The following is a 19,429-nucleotide window of genomic DNA, read 5'->3' on the forward strand; positions in this document are numbered from 1 at the left end:
TATATACAGTTGTGGCCAAAATTATTAGGCCCCCTCATGAAATTAGGCAACACTCCTGATTCCAATATGAAAATGACCATTAACAACAAGAGTTTGTTTTTTAAAGCGTATCTGTGTCCAAAATAACAAGGTCCACTAATTGTAGTTTGGATATTTTATTGACACACTGAGTGGAAACAAGAAAGGGCAAAAATGAGACCTCCAAAATTATTAGCCCCATGCCCATTAATAGTCAATACTGTACCCTTTTTGAGCCACAACTGACAACAATCTATTAGAGTAGGTCTTTACTAGATTAGCACAGGTCTCCTGAGGGATTTTGGTCCATTCCTCCATTGCAAATTGTTCTAGCTGGTCCAAATTGCGTGGTTTCTGAGCTTGGACATTCACTTTGAGCACTCGCCACAGATTCTCAATGGGATTGAGGTCTGGGCTCTGTGCGGGCCACTCCAAGATCTTGGTTTTGGTATCCTTGAAAAGCTGTTGAACTCATTTTGATGTATGCTTTGGGTCATTGTCTTGTTGGAAGACCCAGCGACGACCTAAGCCTAGACTACGAGCAGATTTCTGCATATTCTCCCTCAGAATGTCAACATCATTTCCTTTTTTCATGATGCCATGCACCCGAACAAGGCTCCCTGTGCCTGAGGCTGCAAAACAGCCCCACAGCATGATGCTCCCACCACCATGTTTAACTGTGGCAACTGTGTTCCTAGGGTTGAAGGCCTGTCCCTTTCTTCACCAAACATAAGCAACATCCATGTGCCCAAACGGTTCCAGTTTAGTCTCATCAGACCAAAGCACAGACTTCCAAAAATCATCTTTACATTTCAAATGTTCACGGGCAAACCTCAGTCGAGCTGTGATGTGCCGCTCTTTGAGTAAAGGGGTTCTTCTGGGACGATGGCCGTGAAGCCCACCACGGTGAAGAGCCCTCACAACTGTGTTCCTTGAAACATCAACTCCAGAAGAGGCCAGGTCAGCAACAATCATCTTGGCAGATGTCCGGGGTTCCTTGCTGACATCTCTTGACTATTTTTGTCTCCAGAGTTCTTGAAATCTTGCGCTTACGGCCACGGCCAGGTTTGTTTCTAACAGAATTTGTCTCCTTGTACTTGGCAATGATGCAACGTACAGCAGTTCTAGACACTGTGAATCGCTTGGAAATGGCAGGGTAGCCTCTAATGTCTTCTTTCTGAGCTCCACACTGATTTCCTTTGTCTCTGGCATGGTCAGTAACAGAAGTCCCTCTCATGTGTTCAAGAGTCCTGTTCCTTGGGAGTCTTTTGATGCTGATTGAGTGTTGTTAGGAAGCCAATTGACTGCAGGTGTGGTTTCAAAGCTGATTGGTTAATTAGTGTAGGTGTGTTTTGAAAGCAAACATTAACATGGGGCTAATATGTTTGACCACCCCATTTTTTACTATATTTGATATAAAGCAAGACTAAAAATATATTTTATATTACAAAATGTATCAAAAGCTAGTAAATAGCACTGGTGGATGTTTGATTATATCAAGTTTCATCAATGTTGCAAACTTTGGGAAGAAGTTTAGGAAAATGTTCCATGATTCCAGGGGGGCTAATAATTTTGGCCTCAACTGTAGAGAATAAGATAGGACCCAAAATGGATCCCTGAGGAACACCACATTTAAGAGGAGCAGTAGGTAAAAAAGAGGAATTTAAAGTCACTGAAAAGTGTCTACCAGTTAGATCTGACCTGAACCAGTTAAGAGCGGCCCCTTTAAGCCCAACAAGATGTTCAAGTCACAGCAGGAATATCTCATGGTCAGTCGTGTCAAAGGCAGCGGACAATTCAAGGAGGACAAGGACTGCAGCGCCACCTGAGTCAGTAATAAGAGAGATGTCATCGAATACTTTAAGGAGGGCCATCTCAACACCATGAGAATGCCTAAAGCCAGATTGGTAGATCTCAAATAAATTATTGGAGTTAAGGTGATTGACCAATTGATTATAAGTAATTCTTCCTAATATTTTAGCCAGAAATGGCAATTGGGAAATCGGGTGAAAATTGGCTAAAACTCCAGGATCTAATTCTGCCTTTTTTAGAGTTAAAAGAACAAGTTGATAAGCGCAAAGGCATCTGTACACTGTGCAGCTCAGAAGTTGAAGTTCTGTTATAACACAACAAACTTGTGTATCCCGCCGTCACCCAGAAATGTAATCTCAGTCAACATTCAAACAAGGAGAGCCTAAACAATCCAGACTGGAGGACGGTGGGTAGCACCAAGCTTCTGTTCAGTTTGTCTTGTGCCCAAAATATAACAATCTATAGCAGTTTTTAATTTGTAAAGATATGAGACCTTACACCAGGGGGTCCTCAGTCACGGTCCTGGAGGGCCACAGTGGCTGCAGGTTTTTGCCCCGATCCAATTGCTTAATAAGAAGCCCTTATTGCTTCACTTTAGTGGTCTCGCTCATTAAGATTGTGAACCCTTATTGCTTCTTTGAGTCCTAAACAGCTGATTTCTCGATTTTTAATGGCTCCTGATTAGCAATAACATGCAAATGAGACAGGAGAGCAGCATTTCTCCATTTTGCTTGTTACCATTGACTCCTGTGTGTATTTATCAGGCACTGTTGGGTCGAATTAAATACTTGGAAGGAAAGTGAAGAGAAAAAAAGTGAAGGACTGGGAATTCCTCCTCCATTTTAGCCTTCAAATCATTTGGATGAGATCCTTAGAAAGGGGAAGAAAATCCAGGATATGAGAAAGACCTGACATAGCAGAGTTAAAGCAACTAGCGAGCCATGAAATTTAAATTATTGGCAAAGAATTGCTTTCTAATTAAGCAACCGGGTTAGAAGAAAAACCTGCAGCCACTGCGGCCCTCCAGGGGCCTCGTATAAACAGTGCGTATGTACAGAAATGTTGCGTAAGTCTGTTTCCACGTTCAAATCGTGATGTGTAAAACCTAAACTTGGCGTAAAGCCACGCACATTTCCACGGTAGCTCATACCCTGGCGTACGCAAGTTCTCCGCTCGGTTTTGCAGACTGGCGGCACCCAGAGTCAAAGCAGTGCTACTGTTCCTGTGTGGTTTATCTTTCTTTAATAGATCCACATCCCTGACACGGCTTTATAAATACACTGAAATTAACCGCATACTGTTTGTTAGTTTAATGCATCTGATTGTAATTAACCAGTAACAATATAATGGTTCACAGAATGGTCAAATTATTCTAAATACCCTAACTGCTTCAGCGTTGTTCCTCTCACTGCACCACCTTCTTCTTTCAGCTGCTCCCGTTAGAAGTTGCCACAGTGGATCATCTTTTTCCATATTACTCTCACTGCACCACTCAGAGTATTTATATCACTGTATCTGAGTGTGAATCATAGATCTACAGCAGCTGAGTGGAAAGAGAATTATTGGGATACAGCATCAAGCACACGCTGCCTCAGCCATGCACACAGTCTATTTGAACTGCACTCATACTACAAAGTCTTCAGAGCCTTTCCTGTGTACGGACCTCATGTTTCACAAACAGTTTCATCCCAAGAGCTCTAAATGCACTCAATCAGTCCATCAAGTGCTCCTCATAGAACTGTTTGGACTTATTAGTACAATCGCCTCACTGGAAACTTGCACTACAGTTATAATATTACACAACCTGAGCCGCTTTATAAAACGCATAATTACATATGATGAGGATATCATTTTAAAGATGAAATGCAGCAAAATACGTTTATTATATTATACAGCTAAAACTTCATTTAAATAATCTATATTGTTAATAATTAAACGTGTGAGGACACGGTGGACAGTGCTAGCGAGGATCTGGCTCCCTGTTCACAGATTGTTCCTGCCTCTTGCTGTATTCTTGCTGGGGCAGGCGTGACACTGGAAGGATAGATGGATAGAATAATTAAACATGTACTACGAAGATATTTCTATGTTCCAATGCGATTGGGTATTTGGAGGATGAAAAGTAAGGACAGGAATTGGAGGTTAGTACGTATGAAAGAGACAGTACTGCTGCAATAAATAATTTCATCAAAGGTCACGCCTGACACAGCAAGCATCTTACATGAGACAGGAACAATCAGTGTGCCACCGTGTGTCCATGTTTAATAACATGCTTTAACTCCTATCATCATGAAAATGATATCACATATACATTTTCAGTATTTTAGATATTCAGAGAGCTGTAATATCATGAATGTAATGGATTCTGTGTCCTGTCGGAAGAAGAGGAAGAACGTTGAAGAAGCACATAGTGATTCACACACACAGAAGAACACATACAAAACAAAGCATTTAACGTGCTACTTTAGCTACGATGGGATTTCAGAAACTAGTAAATTAAACAATTTTAAGGTGAAGTTTATGATGCTCTACTTTAATGACAAAATCAACTATGTGATTAAAGTGGAAATTTCGAGATTAAAGTTGACATTTCGTGCTTTTCCCCCCCCCCACTGTGTGCCTATTTGTTTTTCTCTGTACCCTACTAAGCTTTCATGTGGCACGCAGACGGTAGGCTACGACTCGCCTTTTCACGGCGACTTTGATATCTGACTTGCCTTTTCACAGAATGCTGAGCTTAAGGGCTATTTATATTGATTTGCATATTCAAAGAGGCGTAATTCTGGGAGGAGTTTGTGGAGTGGTAGCAGGTGCGTGCACGTGTGTTACTTTTCTCGCTGATTGGGATTTATCGAGCGGAAGAATGTGGAAGTTGGCGAACGCACAGATTTCCACATCTGGATTTTTTTGTGCGTACGCACATTTCCGCTTTTGTCCTTACGCCATGTTTTAGTGTGAATTCTACGCACAGTGTTATGTATGAAGCTCCAGGACTGTGACTGAGGACCCCCTGCCTTACAACATTGTTGAAAATGAGGGCTTTTGACAAACGCTAAAGGTTTTGGTACTGCGGTACGCGATACCAACCAGAAAGCAAATGGGTGAAGTTACTGTACCCAGACATTATGAAGATCTTAAGCATCGGCACGTCTCCCAGGTCAGTGGAGAGACTGGCCTTAACTTGAGACAGCTGGACATTCAGAACAGCAGATTCCTAGGTGACAGTCACATGTCACTACATTAAAAACGTCTGGGCACCTTTGGCTGATGTGTCGCAGACAAGTGCTCTGCATGTCAGCCACACCGGGAGCAACCTTGCTGTTGAGATGGCTGGCTGGTGTCCCAAAGCACTCTGAGTATACTGTTCCATCATGTGACCTCATCAATGACACGATTATGTTCTGGCAAGTCCAATAAATGTTAGTTGTCTTTAAGCACACGCCTAGTTGTACTGCTACGGTGGAAAAAGTTTGCAGTGTGCCTCACCCGACAAAGCAAGTGGGCAATTGTTGGACTTCTCAGAGCAGCCTACCATACCAAAGTGAGCAGCGGACATGAAGGAGCTCCATAGCTGTACCGTACTGATCATATTAGTCACGATGGCAAGTTCTTTGTCTTTTATACTCCATCCAACGCCACTGTCAAATCAGACCTAAATCCGTGAGGAGACATTTTCAAGAATTTTTAATGTGACTGCTACACTCTAGCAACTCTAGATAAGTGTAACTTGTAGAATTATAGAATTATTATATAAGACATGAGTCTTCCCGCTGTTCTCTTTCACTTCAACTAATTCCAGATTAGTTTAAATGTCCAATAGGAGAATACATTTGGCTAACAGTTTAGATGAAGGGTGTCTTCATGGAGTTTAATGATACACAAATAGGTTATTGAGTAAAATTTATTAAGCAATATTAGATTATCTCTGTTATATTAAGAGTTTTCTGTCGTGTTTACATTGTTCTAGCCATGACCACTCACCCAATCATCGCTCCTTCTGCACACATCCTCCCTCCGTCCCACCCCGCGACGCTCTCCGTGCCGCTAACTCGCACTTTGACGCAGTCGGTTATAATGGCGAGGCAGAAAAGCAAACTATCTATTCAATAATCTTGAATTTTAGATCGAGAGAGGAAAAAAAGTGGCGGGAGCTGAAAATGAATGTCGTGGCAAAAAAAAAAATGAAAATGAGTAAAGAAGGGCTGCACAAAATCAAAACCAAGAGCAAACGAGAAAGAGAAAAATGTTCCAAACAATAAAACAGAAGTGCAGCAAAGTAACATTTATAGAATGGAAGTTAGAGGAAAAAGTAATTCATGATATTGTTTTTGACGAGGCGTTAATGTAATGTAAAATTTTTTAATTTACTTTTTGTTACGTTTTACTCTTTTATTACGTTTTATAATTCATTGGTATTTAAAATAGACAGTTTTCGTGAAATACTCAAGTAGCTGATTTTCTCTCTATAATAACTAAGGACCAAAGCGGCATACTCTTCTGTATGCCATCACTTTAAATAGAATCGCATTCTTTAACAGAGGGGCACACTGACGCCCTTTGAGCGGCTCAGCCGCGAGACCCTCTGGGGTTGCTGAGCGAAGTGAGCAGGAGGTGGATCTCGGCCCCGCCCAGTTTAATAATAATACCGTTCACCAGATGATGCAGACATTTTATAAAGTAGAAGCCATGGTGTTGTATTGAAACAAGGAGCCCCCCATAATATGTTAGTTAAATTGTGGAGCGTTTTGAAGGAGTGCAGTTTGTTTTTTTTTAAACAGAACAATATTTTGTTCTACATCTTCCAGATACTCATATTAACTGTTCATTTCTAATTGCGTTTTTCCATTCTTGTGCACGTGTTGTGAAGTCACGGTGTAGACGTCCTTCAAGTCAAGTGTTACTGAAATTTGTCACATTATTTTAATGTTCTCTATGCACCACTTCACATCTATCAATGTCCTGATTAAATCCAATCCAATTCAATACACATCAACCCCACATAGAATTTGAAATGATGAAGACGAAAGAAGAAGATGAAGACAGCTCACCATGTGTTTCGTTTCCAGCGTTCATGTCAACCAGTTGTCTGTCGTATTTCAACTCTGGCCATACTGAACTGAGACCAGAAACTGCGCAGCGACTTAATGCAAGGAGCCCACGTTGTAGGACTCGTAAAGTGATTGAAAGTTTGTTATGCATCACAAGTCAACTGATGGAAGCAATTATTCCATTTATCACACATTACATATCAAGTCAGTGAGGGGCAGGGTTGTGCGATATGCTGATACTGGAAAACCCAGAATTTGAACCGGATGGTACCAGCATTTCAGTATTTATGGTACCGGAAGTAAACGTCCGCTTACCTCGCAGTCCCCAGCCTCAAAATCTCCTATTGTGTTTGTGGATAAAAACGCTCGATTTGAAGACTCCACCTGCCTTCACGCGATTGGGACTTTATAGGGTGCACCCCCCTCCCCAACCGCCATGGCTTTGACGTGATTGGTGGAATAAATGACCAAGTAGTGTGGCAGACAGTAGAACTTCAGCAACTCTCAAAACTTGACGTTCATTTTGGACAAATGGGGCAGGTGAGGGCTGAGTGGCCTGGTGACTCTGTGCAGGCCTCTCCAGTTGTTCCACACCATTTCTGTGGTGACCCTCGCATTGACATGCTGAAACAGCAAAGGTTCCCCTCCGGACCGGACACTCGCCATCCTCAGGGCCGCAGTGGCTTCAGGCCAAGCAGATATTGAAACTTGCTATTCAGTCATCTTTCTTGTTTGTGCCTTCATTCTTCACAGACAAATCTTGATCACATTTTCTGAGAACATTGTCCCTATGTTTTGTGGTCCAGAATCGATTTGGTCCCTGGATTGACTGCAGCTGCCATTAACCCTTTCTCGCACCCAGATCTGTCAATAGTCATGACTGAGGATGAGCCAGAGAGAAAACGAATGTGAGACGTCCTTTGCAAATGCTGTAGTACTAGGGTGTTGTACCGTGTTAGCCATTATGGATGTAGAGAAGAGCCAAGCAAAATGGCCTTTTATTGGCTAACTAAAAAGACAACAATAAGCAAACTTTCAAGGCAACTCGGGCCCCTTCTTCAGGCGAGATGTCATACAGAAACTGAAGATTCCTGTGTTTATATCCACACACTAGGACAAGAAACTGGCACACATGGACAGCGACATCTTCTTCTTACCATTGTTGTTTCAATTCGGGGATGCGCCCATTCCAGCAGCATCGGCGCAAGACAGAAACAAAATCTCTGGATGGGCCATCTTCTCATCGCAAAGTGAACACAAGCACACACACATACACTGGCGTCATCGTAGCTTCACCAAATCCCCAAACCTTCATGTCTTTGGATGGAAAATTGAGCCCACTGTGGAAACCCAGCAGGAAAACATGCAAACTCCAGGCAGGGATCACAAGGGACGTGACTTTCTACTGTGAGACAGCAGGGCTACCGCTGCGCCACCGTGCCACCCCATATGTGTACCTATTAGCAGTATTCATTATTTAAATGAAATTACCGATTTATCTGTAAAATGTAACACACATACTTTAATGCATTCCATCATGAACGTGATGTCAAGTATACTGTAAATCTTGGGATTCTAAATGTGCAGATAGTTGGAATATCATAATGTAATGTGTTCTGTGTGGTGATGCTGCCTGCTGCTGCTGTCAGGTCAGGAGGAAGCCCCAGAAGTGCGTAGCGATTTAACAACTGGGTTGCTTTTAAGGTGACATGATTGATGGTTTCCTTTAATGATAAAGTAAACTACGGGATTAAAGAGGACATTTTGAGTTTAAAGCTGAAATTTCCACTTTAATCACAAAATAGACATTTTCACTGTGTCCTTATTTTTTTTTCGCTGTGGGTCAAATACGCTGCTGTACATTCTGATGGTGTTGTGAAGGTGCAAAAAAAAAAAAGACGGTACAGGAGACGGCATGTGAGACTTTTAAAATGTATCGTGTCATTACGTTGGGGAATATGCGACGGTTGAAGCACCACGAATGCATTTGTATGTTGGCATTTTGCTTCACCACATCAAACCGTTCATCAAACATTGAAATGCGCACATCGACCCTGTTGGACCCTAAAAGTGGATTTCTTGCTGGAGTCACAAGAATTTCGGGCAGGAATTCAGGGTTTGAATGTGGAGAGTTATGACGATATTCCAGAAGAAGATGACATGACTGTATTGTTGTACATGAATAAATATATCTACTGAAAATAAGCCCTAGTGCATCTTTTGGAGCAAAAATTAAAATAAGACCCGGCCTTATTTTCGGGGAAACACGGTAGGTAGTCTTTAGTAAAAGCTTACAAAAAGTAAAGATGACAAGGATGAATGTCACAGGCGTCTTGTGATCTTAGCACTCGTATTTGTTCATAAGATGCTTTTCTGATGATCAGATAGAAATGGCCGCACATTGCCGGCGCCCTCTTCTGACGTCACTCTTTTCCCTTCTCCTGACGTCTTCGTCCCTTCTGCTTCTCCTCCAATGTTGCTCTTCAGACGAGGCATGTTTATTTTAAAGTTCTACTTGGGGGTTTTTACAGGATGTGATTATTAGATATTCTGATTGGCTGGCTGTCAATGTGATGAATGAATCCAATGTCCATTTTCCCAAACAAACTTTTTTTGATGTTGCTTAGTGCCTACTGGCATGTCTTCCTTTCCCAGGCTATAAACCCGTTTAGCAACTTGTCCCAGATGTCCAGCCTTTCTCTGGTTATAAAGTAATTGAGAGGCATCGTCTTGTCTTCATTTCTTTGTTGGAACAACTGTTTTAAAAGTGAGGTACAACTGGGAGGAGGTGATGTTTTGATGTGTCCTCTGTTTATCTGTTGTTGACTTGAGCAAAATAACATGAAAATGCAGAGCAAAGATTACAGATTTTGTACCCCATAACATAAGACAAGGAAGAATTTCCAAAAAAAACCCTTGAAAGGAAAGAAAAAATGGGTGAAACTTGGGAAAGACAATTCAAAGAGAGACACATTTCCAGGTAGGTTGGGTATACAGTGGGTGTCAAAGGGTACGGAACACAAGTCCTCCTAAATACAATATAATAGTACAATAGAAATATTACAAGTACGGTGCAGAAAGTCAACAGTAGCTGATATCCCATAATAGGATTTGGATTTGTTCAGAGTCCTGGAGACCTCGGCCATCAAGCTGCCTCCCCCTATTGGCCATTCCACAGCTGAGTTGGCGCTGGGCCAGCCAATCCAATGAAAGGACCCCTCTACTTGATGATTTCTGTGATCCTCCATCAGAGATGATTTTACCTTAGGCAGGCAGAACAATTTGGCAGGTGGGCAGTTGGCACCAAGTGCCATATTTGAGTACAGAGAAGAGAAACAGAACAGGTGAGGGCTAGTAACAAATTCTAACTGTCATGTTACTTATGTTTTAGTGCTAATGACTGACAGCAGAGATGCAGTCTGCACAGTTGATCAGCAGCCCTCACAGTTGATCAGCAGCTCTAGTCAGGGTGTGCTAAACTGAAGTCGTGAGTCTTCAGCCGGGATTTGAAAGCTGAGCGTTGAGGGGGTGGAGGATGCACTGGCTGAGCCACTGAAGAACTTGGTATGGGTGGAGAGTTCCAGTTCATTGAAGGATATGATGAATAGCAATCAAAGCCGCTTTATATAGTGCCTTTCATCTTGACCTCTGTCCTGTTCAGTTCAGCAGATGAGGCCTTTCTGTAGTTTGGACACGTGTGGCTGAAGGTCAGCGAATTGAGGGATTTGTAGCCTGTGATTGGCTCTACGGACAGACTGATGTGCTGCCACCTCCCAGATGCCCTCACCGGGTGCACATGAAGTCTGAGACCTTGGCCACGCCATTGTGATTGTTCACGTGTGGTGTGTGAGACGTCTGCACAATACCGCCACTTGTCTTGAACCCGTTTAAGTGCTGCACCCCTTGCTTGGACTTGAAGTAGATGTGCCACAAAATGTCACAGAGAAGTTGTCGCTGCATGTCACGTGGAGTCCTAACTCTGCCATCTTGGCTGTGGACGAGTGGGCTGGTGGCTGTCCTTTTCTCACTCGCTGTGCTGGCTCACTTGGGAGTTGCTGATGACGGCTCTTCCACTGCTGCCTGTTATGTCAAACGAGTCACACACAAATGTGACTTAACGTCTGTAGCTAAGCCTGGTGAAAACTGTGCCAGCTGGGCTACAGTGCCACCTAGTGAGGGATTTGATCCTCAGCTTTGGTGCAGGTAAGCATCAGGCGCCTGCCTCACTGCAATAAAAGACACGCGTTGGTAGAGTTGGCCTACCAGCCTGTCCTGGATATGTGCGTCATAGAACTTGGCTGTGGGACACTCCGGCCACATTATGTGACTTGTCTCCTTGATGATGGCCTCCATGTTCTCCCCTCTCTTTTTCCCACAGCTGTGTATACAAGTGTGTCTGCCAGCAGCATTCCGAGCAGATGTACACGGACCTGATGGGAAAGATCACCCGGCACTTGCAGCACGTGTCTGAAGAGCTCAAGGTATGTGATGCCCACCTTATTGTATCGTCTTCACTTCATTTCTCTGCACCCTATAATGGAGTCCCATGTGAGACGCACGTTAACGGGAGTAACGGCTCACCACAGAAGGTCAGTGACTCAGACCTGACGTAACTCTTACCTGGGGAGGGCCGACATGGCTACATGTGTGGGGCAGTAAATGAAACCACTAGTACGGAAATGGGGGCCAGCGTAATAGTAAGCGGGCCTGGTGGCGGGGATGTTTTGCAAACAGCTGGACTGAAGGTGAGCCTGTGCTTGTAACGGCCACGGATCCTTAGACATTACAGATACTGAATATCATTGAGGGTGACGTCGAGTGTCCATACCCTGCTGTTTGCTGTTTGTGGTTTGTAAAATCCAGTGTAGCATAGTAAGGCTGGCACAATTCTTATATATAATTTGATACTCTCAGTATGTATGGTGTTCGCGTCAATACCTCGACTCAGTACAAGTTAGAACCCTGCAATGGGACTCTGCCTCTGTAGTTAGAACATAACGTGACACACGTGGACGCAGTATTGCATGATTGGCTAAGAATGTTCAAATGCTTCAGGGACACCGCTGGACGGCCGAGTATAGTAAGTCGGTGTTGGTTCGAGCAGATAACAGTAAGTTTGGTTGGTTTTTGGAATGTTGGTTTGGTGGGGCGTACTTTGCAGGACTAACATCGTCGACGGACTTAAACCCTTCGACAGCTCCAGAACCGTAAGTAATGTAGAACGTATCGTCATTTGCTTGGTCTGTTGAAATCTATCTTTGGGCAGTTCGGTTTTGGCATCCGTCCTTCTGACATCTATTGGCAAACTGAGTAATGACGGCTGGGTATTAACAACGGGCATTGTTTAAATTTTAGCCGATCTAAAATGACCACGCCAACATAATTATTACTCAGACTCTCATTAGAGTCGTAAAATACAGTTTGTTTTGAAAATTTGTTTTGCCAGAAAAAAATCAAATGAGGTGCGCCGAAGAGCTGAGTTCACGTCTCACAGCCCCGTTTAAACAGGAAACTCTTCATTACATCAGCCAAAAAGGTTTATTTGAAGCACAAATTAGTGCCATGATAACAAAATCATTTCAAGGACTTAAAAAAACAAATAATTCTTTCCAGAGAAAGTATGGACTTCACAAACGTAGAATTTGTAGCCCAATTTGTTTGGGCTCCCAGTTGCTAGTTGTCTATAAATCGCCATCATGGCTGTGCCTGATTCAGAAGTAGCGATTACTACTTTCTATGTACTCCTCAACTGCATTAGTTTGTGTAGTTCAGAGGGCTCTAAATAGCACGAGTACATCATAACCAATCACAGACCTATCTGCTTTGTGTGTCGGTGCCTTAGTGTATCCAGCAGGGGGTGCTAGCTCCCTTGTTGGAATAACCCAAAACTATATAGATATCATATAAAAAGGCAACACAGCGGTAAGACATAACTTGGCTTTCTTTAATGACGGTTTACTCGGCATAGCAGATGAAGGAAGCCATGACAAGAATGAGGGCCCGATGTGTAGAGTCTGCCATTTTCATTGCTATGTTGGAAGGATTTTCTGTTTCTGATAACGTTATCTCCCATCCATCCATCCTTCCATCCTTCAGCTTCAAAGGTGTGCCGGGCAATGTGCCAATGCTTTATACTCTTTCTTCACATGCAGGCCCCCATTTCGGTAAATCATGCCATTCCAAACAAGGCACAGAGGAGACAGTTTCATGCTGAGTTTGACACACAGAGATAGTACGCGATGCCCATTTTGCAGTTGTCCCTAACGGTCTTGTCTTCTAATGCTTGCCTAGCAGTTCTAAATGAGGAGCCCCTGTGCTAAATCTGGCTTTGTGTTAGCTGTGCACGAGAATAGAAAGAAAAGTAGATTTCTAAAATTACATTTGTACAGAGCACAGTGACATATTAAATATTTACACTTCTTACACTTGGCGAGAGAGGCCTTCATGTCATGTGACTAATTCGTGAAATGCGTTTTAGGACTCGGATTCTTAACAATTTATATTTTAAGTGTTAGAGTGGCTTCAATTTTGGAGTCCCAGCAGTGGTTCATCTCTCTTTTTTGCCAAACTTGTATAGTACGTGTGCCTTCTTGAGCAGGGGGACCTCGCGGGTACCATGGTGTTACCATTGGTGTTCTTGGTGACTGTGGTGGTCCCAACTGCCTTCAGATCATGAATAAGCCTGTAGTGTTGGGCTGATCCCTCACTTTTCTTTTCATCATCATCATCATCACCCCATGAGGCGAGATCTTGCATAGAGCTCCAGCTTGAGGGCGATTGATTGTCATTTTCTGTTTCTTCCATTTCCTAATAATCTCACCAAGCTTCTTGTTGATGGTCTTGTTGCCCACTCCAGCCTTGTCCTTGACGTCCTCTGACAGCTCTTTGGTGTTGTAGCCCACAGTGGTGGAGAGTTTGAAATGGAAGCAGTTGATTCTGTGGCCAGGTGGGCTTCACACACATTGCGAGTATCTGTGATTGATTGTAATCTGTGGCAGTCAAACATCTAGCTGGTTGTAGTTGATCAAATTCATATTTCACTCAATGATATGCAAATCAATTTATAACTTTTATGTCAGGTGCTTTTTCTGGATTTTTGGTTGATATTCTGTCTCTCTCCATTAAAATGAAATGACCATAAAAATTCAAGACCCTTCATTTCTTTGTTAGTGAGCAAACTTACAAATTCAGCAGGGGATCCGATGCCTATTATGTCCCCCACCTGACCAGCACACCAGTATACAATACAATACAATACAATACAGTTTATTTTTGTATAGCCCAAAATCACACAGGAAGTGCTGCAATGGGCTTTAACAGGCCCTGCCTTTTGACAGCCCCCCAGCCTTGACTCTCTGAGAAGACAAGGAAAAACTCCCAAAAAACCCCAGTAGGTAAAAAATGGAAGAAACCTCGGGAAAGGCAGTTCAAAGAGAGACCCCTTTCCAGGTAGGTTGGGCGTGCAGTGGGTGTCAAAAGTAGGGGGTCAATACAATACAATACACAGAACAGAACAATTCCTTAAGACAGCATAATAAAAATTTTAGAAGTACGGTTTAACAGTAGATGATATGACATAATTAGGTTTGGATATTTTTAGAGTCCTGGAGACCTCATCCATCTAGCTGCCTCCCCATTTGGCCATGCCACGGCTGAAACGTTGCTCCGATGAAAGGACCCTCTTTCCCATGATTCCTGTGATCCTCCATCAGGGATGACTTTACCATAGGCAGGCAAACAACTTGGCAGGTGGGCCGTGGCACCAGTGGCCACATTTGGGTACCGAGAAAAGAAACAGAATAGGTGAGGGTTATTATTCAAATATAATTATCATGTTACTTATGTTATAGTGCTAATGACTAACAACAGAGATGCAGTATGTACAGTTAATCAGCAGCTCTAGTCAGGATATGCTAAACTGAAGTAGTGAGTCTTCAGCCGGGATTTAAAGGCTGAGACTGAAGGGGCATCTCTTATGGAAGCAGGAAGACCATTCCACAGTTTAGGGGCCCTGTAACTAAAAGCTCGACCTCCCACTGTTATTTTATTAATCCTTGGAATCCTAAGCAGACCGCATCTTGAGATCTTAATGTGCTCAGGTTTGTAAGTCATGATAAGTTCAGACAAGTAAGCGGACCTTGGCCATTTAATGCTTTATATGTTAAAAGGAGGATTTTGAAATCTGCCCTAAACTTAACTGGGAGCCAGTGTAAAGATTTAAGAACTGGGTTATGTGTTCATATTTTCTTGTTCTTGTAATAATTCTTGCAGCGCATTTTGGATTAACTGGAGGCTGTATAGAGAACAGTTTGACCAGCCAGTGAACACCGCATTGCAGTAGTCAATCCTACTAGAGATAAATGCATGAATTAATTTCTCACAATCCTGTTTATTTAGAAAGCCTTAATTTCCTAACATTTTTAAGATGGAAAAACATGTTTTGGACGACTTTGTAATATGTGCTTTAAATGACATGCTAGAGTCAAAGATAACTCCTAGATTGCGGGCTGATTCAGTAAAATTAATTGGGATTCCAACTGAGTTAAATGACGACAAAATATTGCTGTGATCAGCGTCATTCCCTCCAACAATTAACATCTCTGTTTTATCTGTATTTAAAGACAAGTAGTTCTCATTCATCCATTCCTTTAATTCACTAACACAACTAATTAAAGACAACATCGGAGAAACTTCATTTGATTTAAATGAAAGGTATAACTGGGTGTCATCTGCATACAGTGAAAATTAACATTATGTTTCCTAATGAGAGATCCCAGTGGAAGCATGTAAAGTGAAAACAGTAAAGGTCCCAGTACTGAGCCCTGCGGACACCATATTGAACTTCTGTGTATAATGATGGAGTACTGTCTGCACATTTCTGTACATACTGCAATCGATTTGATAAATAAGAACTGAACCAAGCGAGCACGGGCCTGTAAGCCCAACATCGCTTTCTAGCCTGTGCAGTAAAATAGAATGGTCAATGGTGTCAAATGCTGCACTTAAGTCCAACAACATAATTACAGTGGAGTTTCCTTCATCAGAGGATATCAGAATGTCATTTACAACCCGTGTTAGTGTATAGTGTACTATGACCAGTGCGAAAGCCAGACTGGAATTTCTCAAATAAATTGTAATGCGTAAGGTGTGACTGAAGCTGACTGGCGACTACTTTCTCTAGTATTTTAGAGAGAAATGGTAAATTTGAAATAGGCCTATAGTTATTTAGTATGTGTGGGTCTAGGTCTGACTTTTTAAGTAAAGGTTTAATGACTGACACTTTTAGTGCATCAGGTACTGTGCCATGCAGTAATGAACTATTGATAACGGTTAGAATAGGCGCTGCAAGAACATCCATTGCACTTTTTACTAGTTTTGTTGGCACTGGATCTAGGGAACAAGTAGTGGGCTTCATTTTAGTAATTAAAGTTAAGACTTCCTGGTGAGTTACAGGATTAAAATTACTAAAGTGCTGAATGCAATGTGCAGGGTCTGCTAAGCTAGTATTTGGTTTGTACTGTGATGCTGAGATCTGGGATCTTATATTTTTAATTTTCTCATTGAAGAAGTTCATAAAGTCTGTACTGCTAATATCTGTTGGTATTTTGCACTGTAGATCTGAATTCCCATTTGTTAATTTAGCCACTAGGATTTTTATTATTGCTATCTATTATTGTAGAATAGTATTCTGAGCGAGCTTTAAAGAGGGCTTTTTTATATTTATTAACACTCTCTGTCCATGCAATTTGAAAGACATGTAGCTTTGTTGTTCTCCATCTGCGCTCCAGTTTTCGACACTCTAATTTAAGAGCTCGAGTATTTTCATTAAACCAGGGAGAGTTTCTATGTGCTTTGATCACTTTTGTTTTTAGGGGAGCCACTGTGTCCAGAGCATCTCTCAAGGTCACATTATAACGTGATATTAGCTGATCTAAATTGTATTCCACGTTTACATTTGATGTTAACTGATCTAAATGGTTTTCCACAGTATGAGGTTATTTTACATCCCATTCCAAGGCTAATGGCACTAATGTGGATTTGCATCCCCTGTTCAGCCCTAACAGCTGCCACTCTTCTGTGATGGCCTTCTAAGAGATCTTGGAATGTGGCTGCAGGAGTTTGTGCCCAGTCAGCTGAAAGAGCCTTTGAGAGGTCGGGTACGAGAAGATCGGAGCTCAGTAGGGTTGAGGTCAGGCCACTTGGGTTTCCTCCCTGTCTTTATGGACCTCTCCTTGTGCCCGGGGTGCAGACATGCTGGCACAGAAGAAGGGTCTTCCCCAAACAGGAAGTGAACAGTTTTCTAAAAATGTCTTTGTATGTTTTAGCTGGAACCTGGGGGGCTGAGACCACACCCTGCCCGCCACCCCTCCTTCACCGAACTTTACGGTAGGCACTGTGCAGACCGGGAACTGGTGTTCTCCTGACACCCGCCAGATCTAGATAGTGACGCCTCGGAGATCACGTCTCCACTGCCCCAGAGTCCGAGGGTGATGACCTTCACGCCACACTTGGCCTTACATGTGGTGATCTTGGCCTCGGTCGTCTGAAGTCATTTCATGAAGTTCCTGGTGCGCAGTTCCTGTGCTGATGTTGCTTCCAGAGGCAGATTGGCTTTCTGTTTTGATTGATGCCACAGACGAGAAGCCATTTTACGCACTTCCTTATAAGAATACACAAGACATTTGACAAACCAGAGGAGACCATTCAGTCCATTTGTCGCCCGTTTATTTAGCTAATAGCCCAGCTGGTCCAGTAGCTCTTCCAGATTTTTCTAGCAGGTTGTCGAGGTTTCTGCTTCAGCTCCATTCTCTGGGTTTTTTTCCCAGACTCCCATACCTCTTTGTATAAAGAAGTGTTTCCTCACTTCAGTCGTAATTGCAGTTCCCCTTAATCTCCTCTAGGTGTCCTCAAGTATGTGGTTCAGCGTTAAGCTGAAGGAATTCTGCCGGATCTCCTTTATCTGTGGCCTTTGAGGATTCTGAAGACCTGATGAGGTCCCCAGGCGGTCTCCTCTGCTCCAGGTATAATTCTCAGAGCCTGTCACAGCAGGAAATGTCCTTCAGTCCCATGATGCACCTGGTTGCACAGCTTCATGTGCTGCTATGTCACTCTTGTACTGTGGTGACCAGAACTGCACACACAGCACTCCAGATGTGGTCTCACCAGTGCCACCTACAGTCTGAGCATAACGTGCCTTGACAGTTGGGCACTCGGCAGGCCCGCTCTCTGAGTTGGTATGGGGGCTGCCACTTTGTGCTTCTCAGCCTTTCCACTTCACAATAATGGCACATGCAGATTGAGCCGAGTACTAATTGCACTTACTGACTGGTGATAAAGGTGGCATCCTCTGCCAGTGCCAGTCCCTGACCTCCATTCTAATGCCAATGGAGACCATGTGGCTATGTGCCGATTTGATGCACTGATTGAACACCTCAAGTCAGTCATTTGGGGGGCTGGCCATCGACAGACAGACAGACAGACAGACAGACAGACGTACCTCACTGAAGACGCCGGCCGGCTGTTCGTAGTTTTTCCAGGGTTTATTGATTATCCAAGCTTTTCAGATCAGCATTTCACTTTTGAGAACTTTTAGTGCCACATTGCAGTCAGCGGGGCCTTTGCTTCAATGTAGATGAGCATTTGTAAAACTTTACACTTGATCTGGTGTGGTCATGAGAATGTCCGTGTCGGTGAAGCTCCAACGGCGTCAGGATGACTGCTGGTGGCGATTCTGGGGTCTCTAAGACACGGAAAATAAAAAGGAAAACTTAGGTTGTGAGGAAAAAACAGTTTAAGAAGCACCGTGTCAACACCTCGATGGAATACGCACTCGGCTGACTTCAGAACAGGTCATCCACCTGAAGCTAAGCGCATCTGGGCCTGGCCAGGACTTGGGTGGGAGTCCACCTAGGAAAAGCTTGGCTTGCTGCTGGAGGACAGCAGGGGGGCATCTAGCCTGTGGTCTGAATGTGGAGCCCATTCCCAGTGCGACTTTTTCAGTCGGAAGCCTTAGTTTACTTGATCATCGGTGACGCGGTCCCATTAGGCCACTCACATGCTGTGACACCCAGTGGCTCTGCTCAGTCCAACTGGGCCACAACTCGCCCCTCAAACCGGATTGACGTTGTCTTTAGTCGAGGTTTTGGTGAGGCCAGCAGGGGGCACTGTGTGTATCCCAGTGCCACCAGTGCAGTGATGGGGGGGCACCGTGATGTAAAAATGAAGCCATCCTTCAGACGAGCTGTTTAAATGGAGGTCCTTTACTCTCTGTGGTCATAAAAGATCCCTGAGCATCCTTCATAAACAGTAGGGTGTATCCCGATGTCCTGGCTAAAATGTCCATCATGGGCCTTGTCACTCTGGCCCCTAATCATCCCCTGTCTCTGATTGGCGCTCTCTCTCTTTCTCTCACCCCTTGCCCACCTAAGTGCTAATGTTTGGTGAGCATACTGGTGCAAAAATGGCTGCTGTCTCATCACCCGAGTGGATGCCACACATTAGTGCTCGTTGAAGTGGCTCCCCATTCACTATGAAAAGTGCTTTGAGTAACG

The 19,429-nt window shown here is 43.4% G+C and overlaps 1 protein-coding gene across 2 annotated transcripts in view; it reads left to right on the forward strand.

Moving 5' to 3' along the window:
* Positions 1-19,429, forward strand: part of cacul1 (CDK2 associated cullin domain 1) — a 59,204-nt gene that overhangs the window by 10,646 nt on the left and 29,129 nt on the right. For both annotated transcript variants that reach the window (XM_039743764.1, XM_039743754.1), the window contains exon 3: positions 11,257-11,359. In XM_039743764.1, coding sequence (XP_039599698.1) covers positions 11,257-11,359 — 103 coding nt within the window. The remainder of the gene's footprint in view (positions 1-11,256; positions 11,360-19,429) is intronic.

The sequence above is a fragment of the Polypterus senegalus genome, chromosome 1 (genome assembly GCF_016835505.1).
Source record: "Polypterus senegalus isolate Bchr_013 chromosome 1, ASM1683550v1, whole genome shotgun sequence".
Lineage (NCBI taxonomy): Eukaryota > Metazoa > Chordata > Cladistia > Polypteriformes > Polypteridae > Polypterus > Polypterus senegalus.